At 39.4% G+C, this 19310-nt stretch overlaps 1 protein-coding gene and 1 pseudogene across 1 annotated transcript; both read right to left on the reverse strand.

Moving 5' to 3' along the window:
* Positions 1–8074: 8074 nt before the first annotated feature.
* On the reverse strand, positions 8075–9510 carry LOC104443219 (annotated as a pseudogene).
* Positions 9511–14986: 5476 nt separating this feature from the next.
* LOC104442160 (hydroquinone glucosyltransferase) lies at positions 14987–16665 on the reverse strand. Its single transcript, XM_010055495.3, has one exon. It carries the CDS (start codon positions 16605–16607, stop codon positions 15174–15176), a length of 1434 nt encoding a protein of 477 aa, XP_010053797.2. The 5' UTR covers positions 16608–16665; the 3' UTR covers positions 14987–15173.
* Positions 16666–19310: the final 2645 nt, after the last annotated feature.

Genomic DNA, 19310 nt, shown 5'->3' on the forward strand with positions numbered 1-19310 from the left:
TTGGTCATGGTTCCTAAAAAATTTAATGGTTGACCTTGAGATAACCAATGATGGAGGATAGGCATTCATGAGCGACCAACAGAAGGTAATTTCATTATCAATTAATTCATTCCATTTTAATATTAATCACTTGCATATTTTTCCTGACTTGTATTTATTGGTTTGAATTTTTGTAGGGACTTATTCCTACATTAGCTGAGTTGATGTAGATTCACCCCAAACTACAAAGGGTTGTATGTCATTAAGAAGATTCTTCCTAGTGGTGCTATGATTTTAGTTGAAATATTTTCCATGATTGAAATCAAGGCCGAAGAGCCACTTCATGCACAATCCGAGTCACATAGTATCATGCATATGTTACATACATGCATATCTATTTGTGTTTTAGGCACCTTACCATTCAATGAGGAAATGGCGGAAGGGAAAGTCGATTCAAGGACCCATCAAGTCTCCGTAAATACAGTTGAATATCTCTTTTTCTTAAATGAGAGGTAAATTGAAAAAAAAAATGCATGGCATCATTCGTATGACCTATTTCCAATGTCACTATGCATGCTTCATGTTGATGACCCTCGAAAAGGGGCTTGTAAAAATGATTTATTCGGGCAAAAAGGTGAAACGTTAACCATACCAAACACGAAGTGCTTAGAATGAAAAAATGCAAGTCATTTCCAAACACGTCTTTCAAACACTTTTGAGAGTTTAGTGAAAAACGACATTCTCTTAGGACGAATGATGCATTCATATTGAGCGCAAATATTGAAATGATAAAGGCGTTTCATTTATCAATCCCAAGCATTGCACTAATCTCTTGCTACTCCTTTGGGCCGGATAAAGATGATCCTTCAAAGTACCCTTGTCGGGAACGACCCTATATTGGAGCAGCATAGGAGGTTACGATTGTGTTGTAGAGCAAATGATTGAGAAAGATTCTATTACTTTCACTTGCATCAACCTTCTGATGATAACTTCAGAAGAATTCTCATCATAGCTTGACTTACCCAAGGTAAAAAAAAAACATTTCCTTCTCTACCCAAACGCTAACACCCATTGCTTTAACCAATTTGGGTCTGATTATTCATTTATGAGTCTCGAGTGGTGATCATCTCCTTTCACTGGGGCAAGGCATAAAGATTGACCACATATAATTGACATTTACGAGAAAATGTGAAAAGCATCTCGAAAGTCATAAGAGCTCCAAAAATTCAAAGAGCAAAAAGTTCGACAAAATTATGGGGCATGAAAAAGCAGTGTGCCTAGTAAAAGCAATGCCAATGTTCGTCAAGAAAAAGAGCCAAAAGGCTACAATCTTATGTGAAAGAAAAATTATCAAAGTCCAAGTGCCTGTGTAAAAAAGAAAAATCATCGAAAATGCAAAGGAGATTAGAGAGAGGAGCAAAGCTCCTTTGTAGAAATTATTAGTTAAGGGACTTTCAAGATGTCTTTGTGTTTCAAAAGCCAAATGATATCGAAAGATTGAGTGACCTAGTCACAATGCCATGATGATCACCGACTCTTAAAAACCCTCTTGAAAATTTTAAGCCTTTTAAGCCTCTCTCGAGCCAACATTACAACCCTCTTCTAAAGTCTTTTCTGATTGGAATGATTCAAGTGAAAATGAGAATGTCACAAAGAAACTACTGCTTGTAGGAGTGGAAGCAATTCTATCTTGTCTTATCTTCCAAGTTCTTGACTTGTAAACCCGATGAATATAATGACAAATGTTTCTTTATCGGCCTCAAAGTAGTGATCCCTTTGTGTAAGCCCATGACCAAACTTATATTGCGGTCCTTTCAAAAGACCTTTTTGATCAATTAGATTGTGTTCATCACGAATATTTCTAAAATCTTTCGACATAGATTATGTGAGATACCCCCAGCAATTAGTTATCTTCCACATGAATGGATGGGATCAAGCAGCCATCTTATCAAGAGTATGTGAGAAACCCTTTCTGACTAAAAGGCATGCTTAATAAGCCTTTGTCACAAGTTGTAGCCGTTCTGACAAGAACTTGACTCTTAGAGGATTCGATGATTAATGATACATCCCCGAGTAAGATGACAGTTTTGCGCCACAAGATGCTAATTGATATTGAATGTTTTTTTTTTTTTAAAGTAGTCGGACTAAGCTTGATTAGCTTGTTTAATTGATGCTGCAATATTGCCAATACGTCTCTTGATGACGTCCCTAATGATATTTGCTCGAGTTGAGTTTGACAGGATTCCTTAATCAAGCCATGCAGTTTCAAGGAGTTAACGGGTGCTTCCCTAAAAACCAAAGGTTCATGGTTGGCCTTAAACCATGTCATCTCTAAAGGTTCATGGTCAGCCTTAAACCATACCATCTCCAAAGGTCCATGGTCAGCCTTAAACCATGCCGTCTCCAAAGTTCCATGGTCAGCCTTAAATCATGTCATCGACAAGGTTCATCGATTTTCCTCAAATCATGTATTTTCAGCTCGGTCAAAACCCATTATTACACGGTGAGACTCCTTCTCTTTCTTCTTATGACACGGTGAGCTTCGTAGCTTGGAGTCCTTCTCTTCCCCTTATGACACGGCGAGCTTACGAGCCCGGAGTCCCTCTCTTCCTCCTTATGACATGACAAGCTTCTATAGTCTGGAGTCCCTCTCTTTCTCCTTATGACACGGCGAGCTTTTGTAGCCCGAAGTCCCTGTCTTCCTTCTTATGGCACGGCTTCTTATGACACGGCGAGCTTCTGTAGCTCAGAGTCCCTCTCTTCCTTCTTATGAAAAAGCGAGCTTCTGTAGCCCGGAATCCCTTTCTTCTTTCTTATGACATGTCAAACTTTTGTAGCTCGAAGTCCCTCTCTTCTTTCTTATGACACGGCAAGCTTCTATAGCCCAGAGTCCCTTTCTTCCTTCTTATGGCACGATGAGCTTATATAGCTTGAAGTCCCTCTCTTCTTTCTTATGGCACGGCGAGTTTCTGTAGCCTGGAGTCTCTCTCTTCCTTCTTATGGAACGACGAGCTTCTGTAGCTCGGAGTCCTTTCTTCTTATGACACGGTGAGCTTCTGTAGCCCGGAGTCCCTCTCTTTCTTCTTATGACACGACGGGCTTTTGTAGCCTGGAGTCGCTCCCTTTCTTCTTATGATACGGCGTACTTCTGTAGCTCGGAGTTCTTCTCCTTCTTCTTATGATACGATATGCTTCCGTAACCCAGGATCTTTCTTCCTCTTATTAACAAGACGCACTTACATAGTTATGAGTCTTTTTTGTCAACAGCCTATGCATTCGGGTCTCTCTACCGTCAAAATAATCTAAGTGTCTTCTATCTTTGAATGCAACCTCTTCGAGGCTACATTCAAAGAAGGGCAGCTATTGACACCTAATTTATATTTTCAAATATATAAAAAAATAACTAATCAATTAATTAAAAAAAGTGGAAGGGGCCAAGTCGGGTCGGATTCGGCCTTGGCTCAACCCACCTTTTTCTTTCCTTCCCACGTGGCCCAGCCCTAGCCTTCTCCCTCCTCCTTCCATCCTCACGTGCGAGGAGACTTGAAAAAAGCAACAAAAAAAAAAAGAGAAACAAGAGGAGAAGGGGGAGAGAGAGCGGAGAAGAGAGGTGAGGGCAGGGGGGCAGCAAAGAGGAAAAGGGAAAAAGCAACAACCTGGAGAGAGAAAAGAGGAGAGGCGAGAATGGACTAAGGCTACCGCCGTTGACGCGCCTCCAAGTCGTCGTTATTGCTGCCGATGCGTCTCGAGCCGCCACCACTATCCTCGCAACTGCCCATCCCCGCAACTGTAGCTATGACGCCGCCATTGCTCTCCGAACGCCAACCTACAACACCCGCCGCTACTCCCTATGCCAAGCCAGCCGAAGACGACCTGAGGAGAGAGCAGGTTGCGAACCGCATGAGTAGGCCAGATCTAGAGGGAGGAGGCTTGCCGTCACCGTTCCTGCTGCTGCTGCCATCACCCACTGCGTCCCCACCGTCACTAAGTCACCGCCCATATCATCCCGATCATCCCTAACGCCGTCGCTGCAGTATCAGGTGAGAGCCTCTCCGTCACTGTCTCTTTTCTGAGAAGCCGGCAGCCGCCAGACGAGTCGTCGCCGCTGCCTTCCCCACCCAGAACCCCAACCGCCATCTGCCGCGTCGCCACCATCGAACCATTGCCCTGCAACGTTCCAGCTAACCCCTCTGGTGCCGCGGATCGCCGGACTCAAGGATTCTAGAATTTGGGTCTGTGAAAAAGAAGCCGGGTCGAAGTTAGGTCGAATCCAGGTAGGGTTTCTTTTAGGAGCCGGGTTGGGTGCAGGTTGCAAGCCGGGTAGGGTTTTGAGCAACCCGGGCTGGGTATATTATGGCCAGGTTTGGGCTGGTTTAATAAGTGGGCTAGGTATATTAGAGCCGGGTAGGGTTTTTTTTTTTTTTCTATTCTGATTTGTTATTGTGCTAGATCGTTTTTTTTTTTTTTTTTTGGGGGTAAAAACATAGAATTTCTCTAAAAGAAGTAGAGAATTCATCTAGACGTGTACATAACTTACTTGAAATCCTCATGCCCAAAGCTCAACGAGCCATGCATTATCGGCTTTTGAGCTCTCCAAAAATGTTTTGATGCTTTTAAATCTTAATTATTTGCACAGAATTGACAAATAAAGAAAGCTAAAAATTAAATAAATAAAGAAGAAAAAGAAGACTGGTCAAACCTGCTTTCCTTCAAGGGAGCGTTGAACGAAAAGTTTAATTCAAACTGGTAGGTATCATCCGACCAAAAAAGAGAAAAAAAAAAAGTGGCCGGTAAAGACAAACATGATGACTCGTTCCTTCACGAGGAACATGCATGAGGGACGTGCTTCTAGAATCATTCGTCAATTACACCGAGATTTGCATTAGGAACAATCGTATATATCCTAAAAGAATCATAAATTTTAGTTTATCGAATGAGACAGCAACTTTTATTGAGTCCCGAAAATTCAACACTTTGTACTCTCTATCTCATACTTCATATGACCTGAGAAAGAGGAGGGTTCTTAGAGTCTTCTTTTAATAGATAATCGGTTTGGGTTGACAATACTAGGAGACCGGTGTATTTGTAGACTTGTAAATATGATTGGTCGGGATAATATTAGTATCGTTCAAAATTGTATTTACCATTTAAGTATAGGCCTCTTGACTTCAAGATTTAATTGATCGAATAAAGTTAATGGCTAAGAAGCATTTAGCATGTACTCATTCACTTGGTCGAAAAGAAAGAAAGATTAGTCTTTCCTGACTTCATTGATGTGGTCATGGAGAAACAGAATAGGATTTAAGCTTTCATTAATTATGATCATATTTGATATACTAAGATTGGTTTATAAAAATGATAGGCAAAGTGAAATGACAAATCCTTATTATATAGCAAATGCGTCTCTCTTTTCTACTGCCTACGGATAGATTCCTTCGATCGCCGAGCTCCCTTTCTTATAGCATCAGTAAATAATTCTTCAGTATACATAATTCGATCCTAAAACTAAAAATTAAGAAAAAAATTTACTCATTTAATTAAATTTTAGGGTTAATATTTCAAAAAACCCCAAACTAGTACGCCTATAACAAACAGAGGATAAACCCCTAAATTGGTATACTTGTCAACTGTCATGTGTCATCCAACTTAATAATTTGATAATAAAATTTTTTGGAAACCAACAGAGGGTAAATATGTTACAATTATATAGTTTGACATTTTTTGTGGTAAAAAAAATTAGTAAACGATAAAAATTTTACACATGTACAAAGTTGGAATTTTTCGGGGTATTAACTCTAAATAATGTTTGAAACTTTTGATTCCTCATGAGAGCCATGCAACTTGGCCTACATACACGTCATCACATAGTCAAATCTTTCAATTTAGTATAATGAGCGAAGATTAATCAATTTTGACATATGTATACGATCGTACAATTACTGGTGAAGTTCAGGATAATCACCCTTATATTTTTTTTTTTTAATCTTTTGTGAAAAGATCATTAAGATCTCATTCATGTGGTTCTCAAATTCTCACGACTTTAAATTTCACAAAGCGATGTAAAATGCAATCTAAGGAATTGTAATTTTTGCATTTTCGTAGGATTCATAATTTAGAATATGTTTGGTAACCATCTTGCTTTTCTATTTTTTGTTCTTTTGTTCCCGAAACAGCAAAATAAAAAGAGAAATAAGGTAATTTTAGAAAAACAAGTTCAACATAACCTAATTCTCATCTTTGCATAATCAACACAAGGTCCAATTTCTTGACCTGATCTGAGTCCGCTTTTCGAAATAAAATTAAAAAATAAACAAAATTTAGAAATTTAGGAAAAAAATTAGAAATTAGATTTTAAGTAGTTTTACTAGTGTTAATTCTAGTTTAGAAATAGTTTATTAAAAAAATGGTTAGATTTGAATTCTACGATGGAGCCCCTCATGAAATTTGTTCTTGAGTCAATCTTTTTAGTCTTTATTGGCTCAAGGCTCTTGATTTTTTTCTATGAATAGATTCATATCATTATGGATGAATCAATATTGATGCTTTATTACACTGCATTTTATGAGATGACTCATAAACCTTACATATATTGGAATCCTATATCATTAATATCGTTTTTCTTTCTTTCTCTCAACCTTCCCTCTATTTGCATACTTTTTTTTTTATATCATAATCAGATTGATTTTTCTTTCTGTATTTGTAAGAAAGATTTTAGTTGCTATAATGATATGACCAATATATCATATCTTGACTGTCTTTTATATACAAATAATGTGAAACGATGAGTTGGTTATTAGTTATATCGCTATTAGTTCATAGTAGGGTTCTATCCATTTTTTTGGAATTCTATCTAATGAGTCGCACACTAAGTGTAGCAATTATATGAAATCATCAATCAAATTTTTATTCAAACCTATAGAATTGCTTCTTCTTTTTTTCTTTTTTATTTAGGAGAAAGAGCATGAAAAGAAAGTGTTTTTTTATTCTTTTTTTTTTAATCAATGGATATAGTGTAAAGAGTAAAGACAAGGAAAGAGGAAAGTATTCTTATTCCCCAAATATCCAAATTTTGATGCATAATACTCCATAGACTGTTTAGATTCCATAGGAACAATAATCAATTTTAGCTTGAATGTTTTGTAGATGAACCCTAACTTCTCTAATCCATTTGACACATGCAATTTCTTTTCCGTTGAGGCGACTTACAATTTGCACTTGAGTTCCTTTTGTATTTGCCTGTTCGATTAATTCAATAGCTTTTTTTATTGCTTTGCAAAATGAAACTCTATTCTTTAATATCTGGCTGTAATTTTGCAAGAATATTAGGGTGCCCATAAGGGTTTGTAATTCTTATAATAGTAATGTTGAGTTTTCGGTTCACACAATTAAGTTCTTTTTGTACATTCATTTGTAATTCTTCAACTCTTCGCATCTTGCGTTCTAGTAATAACTTTGGAATCCCATATAGATTATGACTTGGATTAGATCAATTCTTTTTTGAATTTCTATGCATGCAATTCCCTCCACACAAGAAGATATTCTCATATTATTTTGTAGATAATTCTTGATACAATTTCATATTTTTTTTATCTTCTTGCAAAACATCGGAATAATTTTTGGGTTGTGCAAACTAAATAGAATGATGACCTTGGGTTGTATAAAGTCTGAAAGCAAGAGAATTAATTTTTTGTCCCATAATCCCCCACCCCTTATCCATATAATGATATGTCATTTCTATATACTTCTTTCTTTCTTTTTTTCCATTTAGATTTTTTAAGCAAAAGAAATCTTCTTCTTCTTAAAGAGATTTATCTTTCAATACAATCCTCATATGAAAAGTGGGTCTTTTTATTGCATTACTCTGTCCAAGCTTGAGCTTGAGTTTTTAATTTTTTCATAGTAGTACTCTTATTGACTTCAACTTTACTAATAACTAAACTTGCTTCATTGAAATCCATATTATGACTAGCATTTGCTACTTCAGAATAAACCAACTTAAAAACAGGATAACATGCTCAATAAAGAAACAAACAAGAAGTGAAAAACCGACTCCACTCTTGACTTTAAACAAGGTATCATATGATACGATACAATTCTAATGGGGCTGATTTTTGAGTTTGGCCTTCCATATGAGAGCCAACTCGGAGAGTGCCCTCGTGGAGGACCCATCTTCACCGAGCACTTTGGCCGCCACGTCCTCGAGTTCCTTCATGCGATTCCGAATCCTTTTCCCTTCTTCGCCTCTCATCAGACGCTTCACGACCTTGGGGGATCTCATCCCTCCCCACCAGCCTGCTCTCGGGTCGGCACTTGGCCTCGCGCCACCTTGATGTCTCCGGGTCGGCATGCACGCATTCATCCTCTGCTCGGTGAAGAGCGGCAAGGCGATGAGCGGCACACCATTGAGAATGCTTTCAAGGGTTGAGTTCCAGCCACAATGGGTGAGGAACCCGCCTATCGAGCTATGGGCCAGGACTTGGGCCTATGGCGCCCACGATGACACCACCAAGCCCCTACCCTTGGTCCTCTCTAAAAAGCCTTTGGGCAAAAACTCGAATGGCTCGTTTTGGCTGTCCCCGGCGAGGTATGCAGCCTCGGCCGCTATGTCATTAGGGGTCCTCATCACCCACAAGAACATGTGCTCGCTCATCTCCAATCTCAGAGCCAGCTCTTGAATCTGGTCGTACGAGAGTGTCCCACCACTCCCGAACGACACGTACAGAACCGAACATTTTGGTTGTTCGTCCAACCACTTTAAACAGTCCGAGCCGTTGGACTTACTACTCTGCTCCATCTTCACCAGTGGTCCGACTGGGTAGACCGGCGACTTCCCGGGCTCTTCCTTTCGCAGGTACTCAATCACCTTTGGCTCGAGATCCTCAAAGCTATTCAGTAGGATCCCCTTCGCCAGCCTGCACCGCCTGGCGTGGTGGAGGACCCACTTGTAGGCGTCGTTGTGGCAGTCATGGACTAGTTCGAGCAGGTCCCTCCCGTGGACAGGTATGCAGCCGGGTATCTTCACCGGCTCGGGTAGATCCCTATACTCACAAGAGACCGCTTCGTCCATCGTCGGTAAGTGAAGGAACAGCGACAGGCACATGGCCGCGCTAGGGAAGAAAAGGAAGGGGGAGACGCTGAACTCCTCGGCCACGTTGAAGGCGTCGATGCGGAAGAAATCGACGACGAGGGCGACAAGCCTCGTGGACTTTTGTAGCCTCCGCACCTCATTGCGGAGGGAGGGGAGGGAGCGCGCCAGCATGAGGGCAATGATGGTCTCGATGTGGGTGGTCTCGGCGGGGAGGTCGTCCAAGGTGACAGGGGGCAGCAAGACGTGGGCGATGGAGGGAGGGAGGGAGCCGAGAAGCGACTACTAGGCCTTGGATAGCGAGCCGTCATTGGGGATGATGAAGGTGACCGAGAAGCTGTGGCAGTGAACGAGCCGCTTTGCGAACTCAGCGAAAGCGGTGAAATGGCTTATGCCCGGTGATGGTACGATGGCTATGTGGGGTGTGGTCGAGAGCTGTTCCATGGTTGATGATGATGAGAAGCAAGTACTCTTGTTCTTGGAATTGCAAAAGCGATGAGGGGGCTTTTAATAGATGTTTTCTCGATAAAGTCTACATAAGCAGGGTATAAGTTTGGCAATCGATAGCGTAGATTCTGCTGTAAGGCAGCAAATTATAGTAAGTTTTTCACCTAACTCTTCTACTTGGAAGGCTATCATATATGTCTTATCCGATGGTAACTAAGGTTGAAACCCTGACGTAGTGTTTACCTTCGTCACCGAATAGCCTCCTAATTCCCAATCAATATTTATCTTCCCAATGGCAGTGACATTGGAGGGTCTCCTACTCTAAGGCGGTTCTCCTACTTGTTTCTTTCCCTTGAGCCTTTTAAGGATTGTTGAATTCTTTGGTAATCACGGTGGTTGGTCTGTTTTTTGCTCGAACTTTTCAGTGCTAAGTGAAGGAGTGCAATTCGATACTTCTTCGAGCCTTTGGTGCAGAAACATACAAACAAGAGATTGACTCCACGAGGGAGGCTAATATGTCATGTCTGCGAGAGAATGTCCTTTCTTTCTTTTTTTTTTTTTTTCTAATTGTATGATTTTTTTTTTTTTTTTTTTTTCCTTTTCCTTTCTTCCCCCCAATCAACCAATGGAGCCAGAATCTTTATCCAGGCCCGGATCCCGGCCCTTGTTTGAGGCTGGTAAGGTCTACCCTTGCCAGATCCAACGAGCATGACCCTTGGTGACCATTGTCAAGGCAGAGACTAGCAAATGAAGAAAGAAAAGAAAAGAAAAGGAAAAAGAAAAATAATATAAAACTGAAAAAATACTAAAAAAATTACAAAAGTTGTCTACACAGCACTGGTCGTGTTATGTAGGATGGTTGCATTCACATCAGCGATTTTTGGTTGAAATAACTAAATTTACAAATTGTCTAAAGGTTTAAAACTAAATTGGCAAATAGTCTAAAAGTTTAGGATTAAATTGACAAAATTGGAAGGTTTAAGATTAAATTGATAGTCGTACAAGGTTTAGGATTTTATTTTATTTTTGAAATTATGAGAACTTAGTTCATTAAGGGATACTTTTGCTAATAATTTTATGTGTTTCTAAGTGAGATTGAATGATTGTTTTGTGAAATGGTGAGTCTAAACATTGTGAAATTATTATATAACCGAGGGTTTGGAAATATCGAAAGTGTTTGAATAACTTAAGTGTAATTAAAATATCCTCTATGTTAGTTGATTTATAGATATAATATTGTATTGTTCTCTTCCGTAGAGTAAGTCACACCAACCAAACCATATAGATCTAGTATTTGATTAATTAATTTTTTCTATTCTAATATGTTATTTTGCTAGATCGTTTGTTTTTGGTAATAACGTATAATTTCTCTAACAGAAGTAGATAATTCGTCTAGACATGTACATAACTTACTTGAAATCCTCATGCCCAAAGCTCAACGAGCCATGCATTATCGGGTTTTGAGCTCTCCAAAAATGTTTTGATGCTTTTAAATCTTAATTATTTGCACAAAATTGACAAATAAAGAAAGCTAAAAATTAAATAAATAAAGAAGAAGAAGAAGAAGAAGAAGAAGAAGAAGAAGAATGGTCAAACCTGCTTTCCTTTAACGGAGCGTTGAACGAAAAGGTTAATTCAAATTGGTAGGTATTATCCGACCAAAAAGAGTAAAAAGCAAAAAAAAAAAAAATAAAAATGGTCGGTATTAGTCTCTACTCAAAAAGGTTAATCTTGTACTACTCTCTTCCGTAGAGTTAGTCACACCAACCGAACCATATAGATTTAGCATTTGATTATTTTTTTTTTATTCTGATTTGTTATTGTGTTAGATTGTTTGTTTTTGGTAATAACGTAGAATTTTTCTAAAAGAAGTAGAGTATTCCTCTAGACGTGTACATAACTTACTTGAAATCCTCATGCCCAAAGCTCAACGAGCCATGCAGTATCGGGTTTTGAGCTCTCCAAAAATGTTTTGATGCTTTTAAATCTTAATTATTTGCACAAAATTGACAAATAAAGAAAGCTAAAAATTAAATAAATAAAGAAGAAGAAGAATGGAAGAAGAAGAAGACTGGTCAAACCTACTTTCCTTCAAGGGAGCGTTGAACGAAAAGGTTAATTCAAACTGGTAGGTATCATCCGACCAAAAAAGAGTGAAAAATAAAATAAAATTGGTCGGTATTAGTCTCTACTCACAAAGACAAACATGATGACTCGTTCCTTCAGGAGGAATATTCATGAGGGACGTGCTTCTAGAATCATTCGTCAATTACAACAAGATTTGCATTAGGAACAATCGTATATATCCTAAAAGAATCATAAATTTTAGTTTATCGAATGAGACAGCAACTTTTATTGAGTCCCGAAAATTCAAAACTTTGTACTCTCTATCTCATACTTCATATGACCCCAGAAAGAGGAGGGTTCTCAGAGTCTTCTTTTAATAGATAACCGGTTTGGGTTGACAATACTAGGAGACTGGTGCATTTGTAGACTTGTAAATATGATTGGTCGGGATAATATTAGTATCGTTCAAAATTGTACTTACCATTTAAGTATAGGCCTCTTGACTTCAGGATTTAATTGATCGAATAAAGTTAATGGCTAAGAAGCATTTAGCATGTACTCATTCACTTGGTCGAAAAGAAAGAGAGATTATAGTCTTTCCTGACTTCATTGATGTGGTCATGGAGAAATAGAATAGGATTTAAGCCTTCATTAATTAGGATCATATTTGATATACTAAGATTGGTTTATAAAAATGATAGGCAAAGTGAAATGACAAATCCTTATTACATAGCAAATGCGTCCCCCTTTTCTGTTGCCAACGAATAGATTCTTTCGATCGCCGAACTCCCTTTCTTATAACATTAGTAAATAATTCTTTAGTATACATAATTCAATCCTAAAAATAAAAAATTAAGAAAAAAATTTACTCATTTAATTGAATTTTAGGGTTAATATTTCAAAAAATCTCAAATTGGTACACCTCCAATAGATTTTCCTCAAATTAATTTTTTTAATCACTAAAAATCTAAAATTGATACATTTATAACAAATTTACCATTCATTAGTTTTCATTAAATTGAATTAATACCATCGAAAATAGCAAACTAGTACGTTTGTAACAAACAGAGGATAAACCCCTAAATTGGTATACTTGTCAACTGCCACGTGTCATCCAACTCAGTAATTTGATAATAAATTTTTCGAAAACCAACGGAGGGTAAATATATTACAGTGTATAGTTTGACATTTTGGTAGTCAAAAAATTAGTAGATGATAAATTTATTACAGATGTAATAAGTTAGAATTTTCGGAGTATTAACTCTAAATTATAGTCGAAACTTTCGCTTCCTCACGAGGGCCATGCAACTTGGCCTTCATACACGTCATTACATAGTCAAATCTTTCAATATGGTATAATGAGCGAAGTTTAATCAACTTTGACGTGTATACGATTATACAATTACTGATGAAGTTCAGGATATTTACCCTTTTATTTTTTTATTCTTTTGTGAAAAGATCATTAAGATCTCATTCATGTGGTTCTCGAATCCTCATGACTTTAAATTTCACAAAGCAACTTAAAATGCATTCTAAGGAATTGTAATTTTTGTGTCTTCATAGGGCTCATAATTTAGAATCTGTTTGGTAACCATCTTGCTTTTCTATTTTCTGTTCTTTTGTTCCCGAGAACAAAAAAAGAACATAAATTAGTTCGGTTAATGTTAGTAATATTTCAGTTTCTCGAAATTAAAAAGTGATCAGGAAATATATTTGGAATAGAATCAATAAGTGAAAAAAAAACTACTTTTTTGGTCCTAGATATAAAAAGAGAAATAAGGTCATTTTAGAAAAACAAGTTCAACATAACCTAATTCTCGTCTTTGCATAATCAACACAAGGTCCAGTTTATTGACCTGATCTATGTCTACTTTTCGAAATAAAATTAAAAAATAAACAAAATTTAGAAATTAGATTTTAAGTAGTTTTACTAGTATTAATTCTAGTTTAGAATTAGTTTAACAAAAAAAAATGTGAAATTCTATTGATGAAAATTGGAATCAAAATTGAATGAGCTTTTAGAATTTTACTATATGGATATTTGAATGCCCTTTTTTTTAGAGACAATGCTAGATTACGAAAGTTTGGGTACTCCGGGCTTCTTCCCTTAAGATTTCATTGGAGACATCCTTTAAAATTATATGCAATTCGGTTTCAATAGAAAATTATATGGCTCTGAATAAGTCTTTTACATTGCCATTTGTCTTGTGTTCATAGCACTTGATAAACCTATGTTACATAGATTTTCTATGTCATTTGCTTAAAGGTTTGATGAGTTTGTGCAATTAGCGCACTAACTTTAGGATCGCCTACATCCTCAGTTTTTCCATCATTGCTTATTCCACTAAGCAATGTTTGCTCTCATTCTTGCAGCTTAAAAAGCTCAAATTTCCACGGCTCATATCGTTGGCTGCAATTAGGTGATGCATGGGTACTCTGCAGTAGTTGAGTGGGGAAGATAATCAAAAAGTGATAGGTAAAGGATGCGTTGAGTGGGGAAAGATAATCAAAAAGTGATAGGTAAAGGATGCGTTTAGAAAGGCTTTTGGGGAAAATCCTTGAAAAAATGTAAAGACCATTGAGTTAAAGGAGTTTTTCAAAATGCAAATTATGTTTGATAAATTGTATTTGCGAAAGTCCATTGTAAAGTATTTTTGAGCAAAATAGTGTTTGGACAAATTAACTTTGCAAAAGACTTTTGTTATTAAAAAAAAAAAAAAAAAAAAAGAAGGAGAGTTGGCCAGTTACCGCCGGCGAGGGGTAAGCGGTTTGGCAAGGGTCGTTGTGTGGAGGATACGGTGCGGTGAGGGTAGCCACGACCCGGATCGCAACCAAATCGTGAGATTTAGGTCACAACAAGGTCGCATGACTGTTGTGACCTCCGATGACCCAGATCTGGGTCGCCGCAACCAGATCAAGTAGCCGCGATGACCTCCGTCTGGTTTGTAGCAACGTTGCAGCGACGGTTGCAACGACGCAACTCGCAAGGGGTCATCGAGGTCACGCGATCAGCAGTCGACACAACTTGCAAGGGGTCTCGAGGTCACGCGACCGGCCGTCAGTGGTCGCCATGACCACGCTGGCCTCATGTCGACCTCTGTCCAGCTCATCACAGCTCCGCACAACTTCGCTGACCAACCTCAACGGAGAAGAAGGTGAATAGTCATGAGGACAAAACCGGAAAAACAAAATGTTAGTAAGGATATTTGTGGAAGAAAATTTTTTGTCTTACTCTCTCCTTAGCATTCCAAGAAGGCCAAATGCCTAATGCGGCCCTATGGCAGCCTTTTGGGCTTTCAGCCTTCCAAAGGCTCACTTTTCCCCAAATATGTTTACAAATAAGTTTCCAAACACCAATTTTTTTAGCCCAAAGTGGCTTGACAAAGCCACTCCCAAATGCACCCAAAATCGATTTAGACTGGAAAGTGAAATGCTGAGCATATACATCGACGGGAAAATGGCAGTACAGAGCTATTCCCCACATGCACGTGGAGAGGACTTACCACAACAAGGGGCATAGAGGAAACAAACAAAAACTGAAAAAAACAACTCCACTGTTGACTTTAAACAAGGCATCATATGATACGACACGATTCTAATGGAGTTGATTTATGAGTTTGGCCTTCCATTTGAGAGCCAACTCGGAGAGTGCCCTTGTGGAGGACCCGTCTTTGCCGATCACTTTGGCCGCCGCGTCCTTGAGGTCCTTCATGCGGTTCCGAATCCTCTTCCCTTCTTCGCCCTCCATCAGGCGCTTCACGACCCTGGCGATCTCATCCCTCCCCACCAGGCCGCTCTCCGGGTCGGCACTCGGCCTCAGTGCCACCTTGATGTCCTGGGTCAGCATGAGCGCATTCATCCTCTGCTCGGCGTAGAGCGGCCAGGTGACGAGGGGCACGCCGTTGACAATGCTCTCGAGGGTCGAGTTCCAGCCGCAGTGGGTGAGGAACCCGCCGGTTGAGCGGTGGGCCAGGACCTGGGCCTGCGGGGCCCACGACGGCAGCACCAAGCCCCTACCTTTGGTCCTCTCGAGAAAGCCTTTGGGCAAGAATTGGAACGGCTCGTTTTGGCTGTACACGGTGAAGTAGGTGGCGTTGGCCGCCTTGTCGTTAGGGTCCCTCACCACCCACAAGAACCTGTGCTCGCTCATTTCCAATCCCAAAGCCAGCTCTTGAATCTGGTCGTACGAGAGGGTCCCCCAGCTCCCGAACGACACGTACACGACCGAACCGTCGAGCTGTTCGTCCAGCCACTTTAGGCACTCCCAGCCGTCAGACTTGCTGCTCTGCTCCATGTTCACCAGCGGTCCCACCGGGTAGACCGGCGGCCTCCCGGGCTCTTCCCGTTTCAGGTACTCGACCGCCCCTGGTTCGAGCTCCTCGAAGCTATTTAGCAAGATCCCCTCCACCAGCCTGTACCGCCTCGCGTGGTGGAGGACCCACTTGTAGGCGTCGTTGCGGCGGTCTTGGACCGGGTCGAGCAGGTCCTTCCCGTGGATGGGTATGCAACCGGGTATCTTCACCGGCTCGGGCAAGTCCCTGTACTCGCAAGAGACCGCTTCGTCCAGCATCGGCAAGTGAAGGAACAGCGACAGGCACATGGCCGTGGTGGGGAAGAAAATGTAAGGGGAGACGTTGAACTCCTGGGCCACATCGAAGGAGTCGGTGCCGAAGAGGTCGGCGACGAGGGCCACGAGCCTCGTGGACTCCTTTAGCCTCCGCACCTCGTCACGGAGGGAAGGGACGGAGCGCGCCAGCGTGAGGGCGACGATGGTCTCGATGCGGGTGGTCTCGGCGGGGAGGTCGTCGAAGCAGACTGGGGGCAGGAAGACGTAGGTGATGGAGGGAGGGAGGGAGTCGAGGAGGGACCTCTGGGCCTTGGCCGGGGAGCCGTCGTTGGGGATGACGAAGGTGACCGAGAAGCTGTGGCGGTGGATGAGTCTCTTGGCAAACTCAGCGAGAGGGATGAGATGGCCCATGCCCGGCGTTGGTACGATGGCTATGTGGGTTGTGGTCGAGGGCTGTTCCATGGCTGATGATGATAATGAGCAAATGTTCTTGTTCTTGCTGCAGGAAATTTCCAAAAGCGATGAGGGGGCTTTTAATACTTGCTTTCTTGGTTGTTGAATTCTTCGGGCATTGTGGTGGTAGGTCTGTTTTCTGGTTGAACCTCTCCTGCCTAGTGAATGTGTCTAATTCGATGCCTGTTCAAGTGACGCAGAGAAAGTTATACTTATTCCACAAGATAATGTTTATTTTGAATAATGAAGTCCATATTATAATATTTTAGGCGTCTATTTATAGGGAAGTCACAATTTAGAAAATAACTAAATAATTGAAATCGAATAACAAAATTAAAAATATATATATATTGATAAAATGGAAAGTTATCAAAACACGACTAGAAAATCTGTAAAACGCATATGAAATCTGTAACATCTAAAAAATTAAGGAAACGCGTGAATTAAATATTGAACACGTTTGTAATTTTAAAAATCACTCAATTCTCTTTGATTTGTGGAACCGTCTACTCTTATAACGCTCCAATATTTCTATAAAGGCATTTACATGTTGTTCTACGTCATTAATCCTATGCCATTCAGCAGCGATCATGCAGAAACATACAAATAGAGATCAACACGGCAAATGGGGCTAATGTGTCATGTCTACGGTCATATACACAAGTCCCAAAACCCCTTATCCAAAACACTAGAAAACAGCTGCGTGGGTCCAATGGCAAAGCCCAACTCACAAGTGGACTTCATACATGATAGATGTTGAGTTTCCGGATAAATTGATGTTAAGTATAGTGAAGCCTAAGGCCGTGTATGGCTCCCAATCAGGTTTTGAAACTGGATTGACTGTCGTTTTCTTCGGTTGATAAAGAAAAATATATATAATATGAGATACCTCAACCTTTGACTTGATTAACTCCGTGAATGGACGCTCATTAGGGTCGATTAGATAAGTTATCCATTTGCTCGAGTTTGATGAGTTTGACTTACCATCGCCATATGGGCTTGTTATCAAACTCAATATGGAAAGGATATGTTAACAAATTATTGAGTTTGTACCCATAGATGAAACCCAACCAGAATCGTAGTGCGGGAAAGTTGGCCGTATAAAGGGAGTCCGAATTGGACTTTGAGACCGCCTTCTTCAAGTCCGAATCCTTTTTGCTTGCTTGGAGTCTCGAGTGGCGTTGGACGTTGAGCGGGAGAAGAGGACTAATTCAATGAGTAAGATTTTTGAAGTATTTGATGCATCAGAATTTATCTACTTCAGTGGGTTTTTCTGTCGTAGAAAGTAAATTAACATGCTTGTCTGCATAAGAGAGGAAATTGTCATATCTCTAGTTTTCCTAATAGTATAGTATGATTGGGGAACAATGCTAATTGCAATGTTGGGGATCATTGGCCATGTCATAATAGAATGCATTAAGGTACCGAGAGGATATTTGACTGGTGTGATGCATGTTTCATAGTTGAACAAGAGCCCCTTCGAAGGTGTGGATTAGGGATGGGTTTACGTTACTATCACTCAATATCCTTTAGTGTTTTGGACTTAGCTGGGTGTCAGTATTTTTCAAAGAGGTGGAGCTTTGAAGATAACTTGAGATGCCCTTATGATAATAAGAGGAAATGAGCATAGTGGCCGATATGAGTTCCAAGGGAAGACAGTGATGAATTTCATTACTAAAATGTTGAATAAATCTGTTTGAAAGTCTAAATTGTATGATATGCTTAGGCGAGAGAAGCCTAGCGATTTGAGTGAAGGAAACCTATTGTGTAGTAATATGGTCGAGGAGCTTAATGTATGTAAGTGTTGTAACTCTATCAAACAACAGATAGTGCAGTTTAGCACAATTATCCAAGAAATCATAAGGACTGGAAATTTGACTTATTTGAAAGTTTGTAGGTTGTCGTGATTTCCTTTTAGGAAGGATGCTTGATTTACACTAACAATTGTGAATGATTACTATCGAAGGACTTGGATAATTGTATTGAGGCACCGGTTTGATGTTGTTGTAAGGATCACACAGTTGAGAGTTCTAATCAAACTTAAGATTGGTATAGTGGTTAAGCATGTGCATATTCACAGTAACATGGAGTTTAGCTTGGATTCATTCACTTGGCTGAAAAGAAAGAGATATTATAGTCTGTCATGACTCCACTAATGTGGTCAAGAAGAACTAGAAACAATATTTCAGCTCTCATTAATCAGGATCATATTTGACATACTAAGATTGGTTTTATAAAAATGATAGGCAAAGTGATTTGACAGATCCTTATTATGTAACGAATGAGTCTCTTATATACATGCCTACTAATAGATTCGTTCAATCGCCAAAGACCTATTTTCTTATAACCTTAGTAAATAATTCTTCAATATATATACCTCAATCCTCAAAATAAGAAAAAGCTTTACTCATCTAATTCAATTAAAATATTAATACTATGAAAATTTTTAAATTGGTACATATGCGACAAATTTACTTTAAAGTATTTTTTTACTACAAAAATCTTTAACTAGCACATTTCGATAAATTTATCAAAAATTAATTTTTTAATCAAAAAAACTCAAATTAGTATATTTATAACAAATTTACCATCTATTAATTTTTCATTAAATTAGATTAATACCATTGAAAATCACAAACTACTAAATTTGTAATAAACAGAGTGTAAAACCCTAAATTAGTGTATATGTCAATTGCCATGTATTATCCAACT

Source organism: Eucalyptus grandis, chromosome 6, assembly GCF_016545825.1.
Source record: "Eucalyptus grandis isolate ANBG69807.140 chromosome 6, ASM1654582v1, whole genome shotgun sequence".
Taxonomy (NCBI): Eukaryota; Viridiplantae; Streptophyta; class Magnoliopsida; order Myrtales; family Myrtaceae; genus Eucalyptus; species Eucalyptus grandis.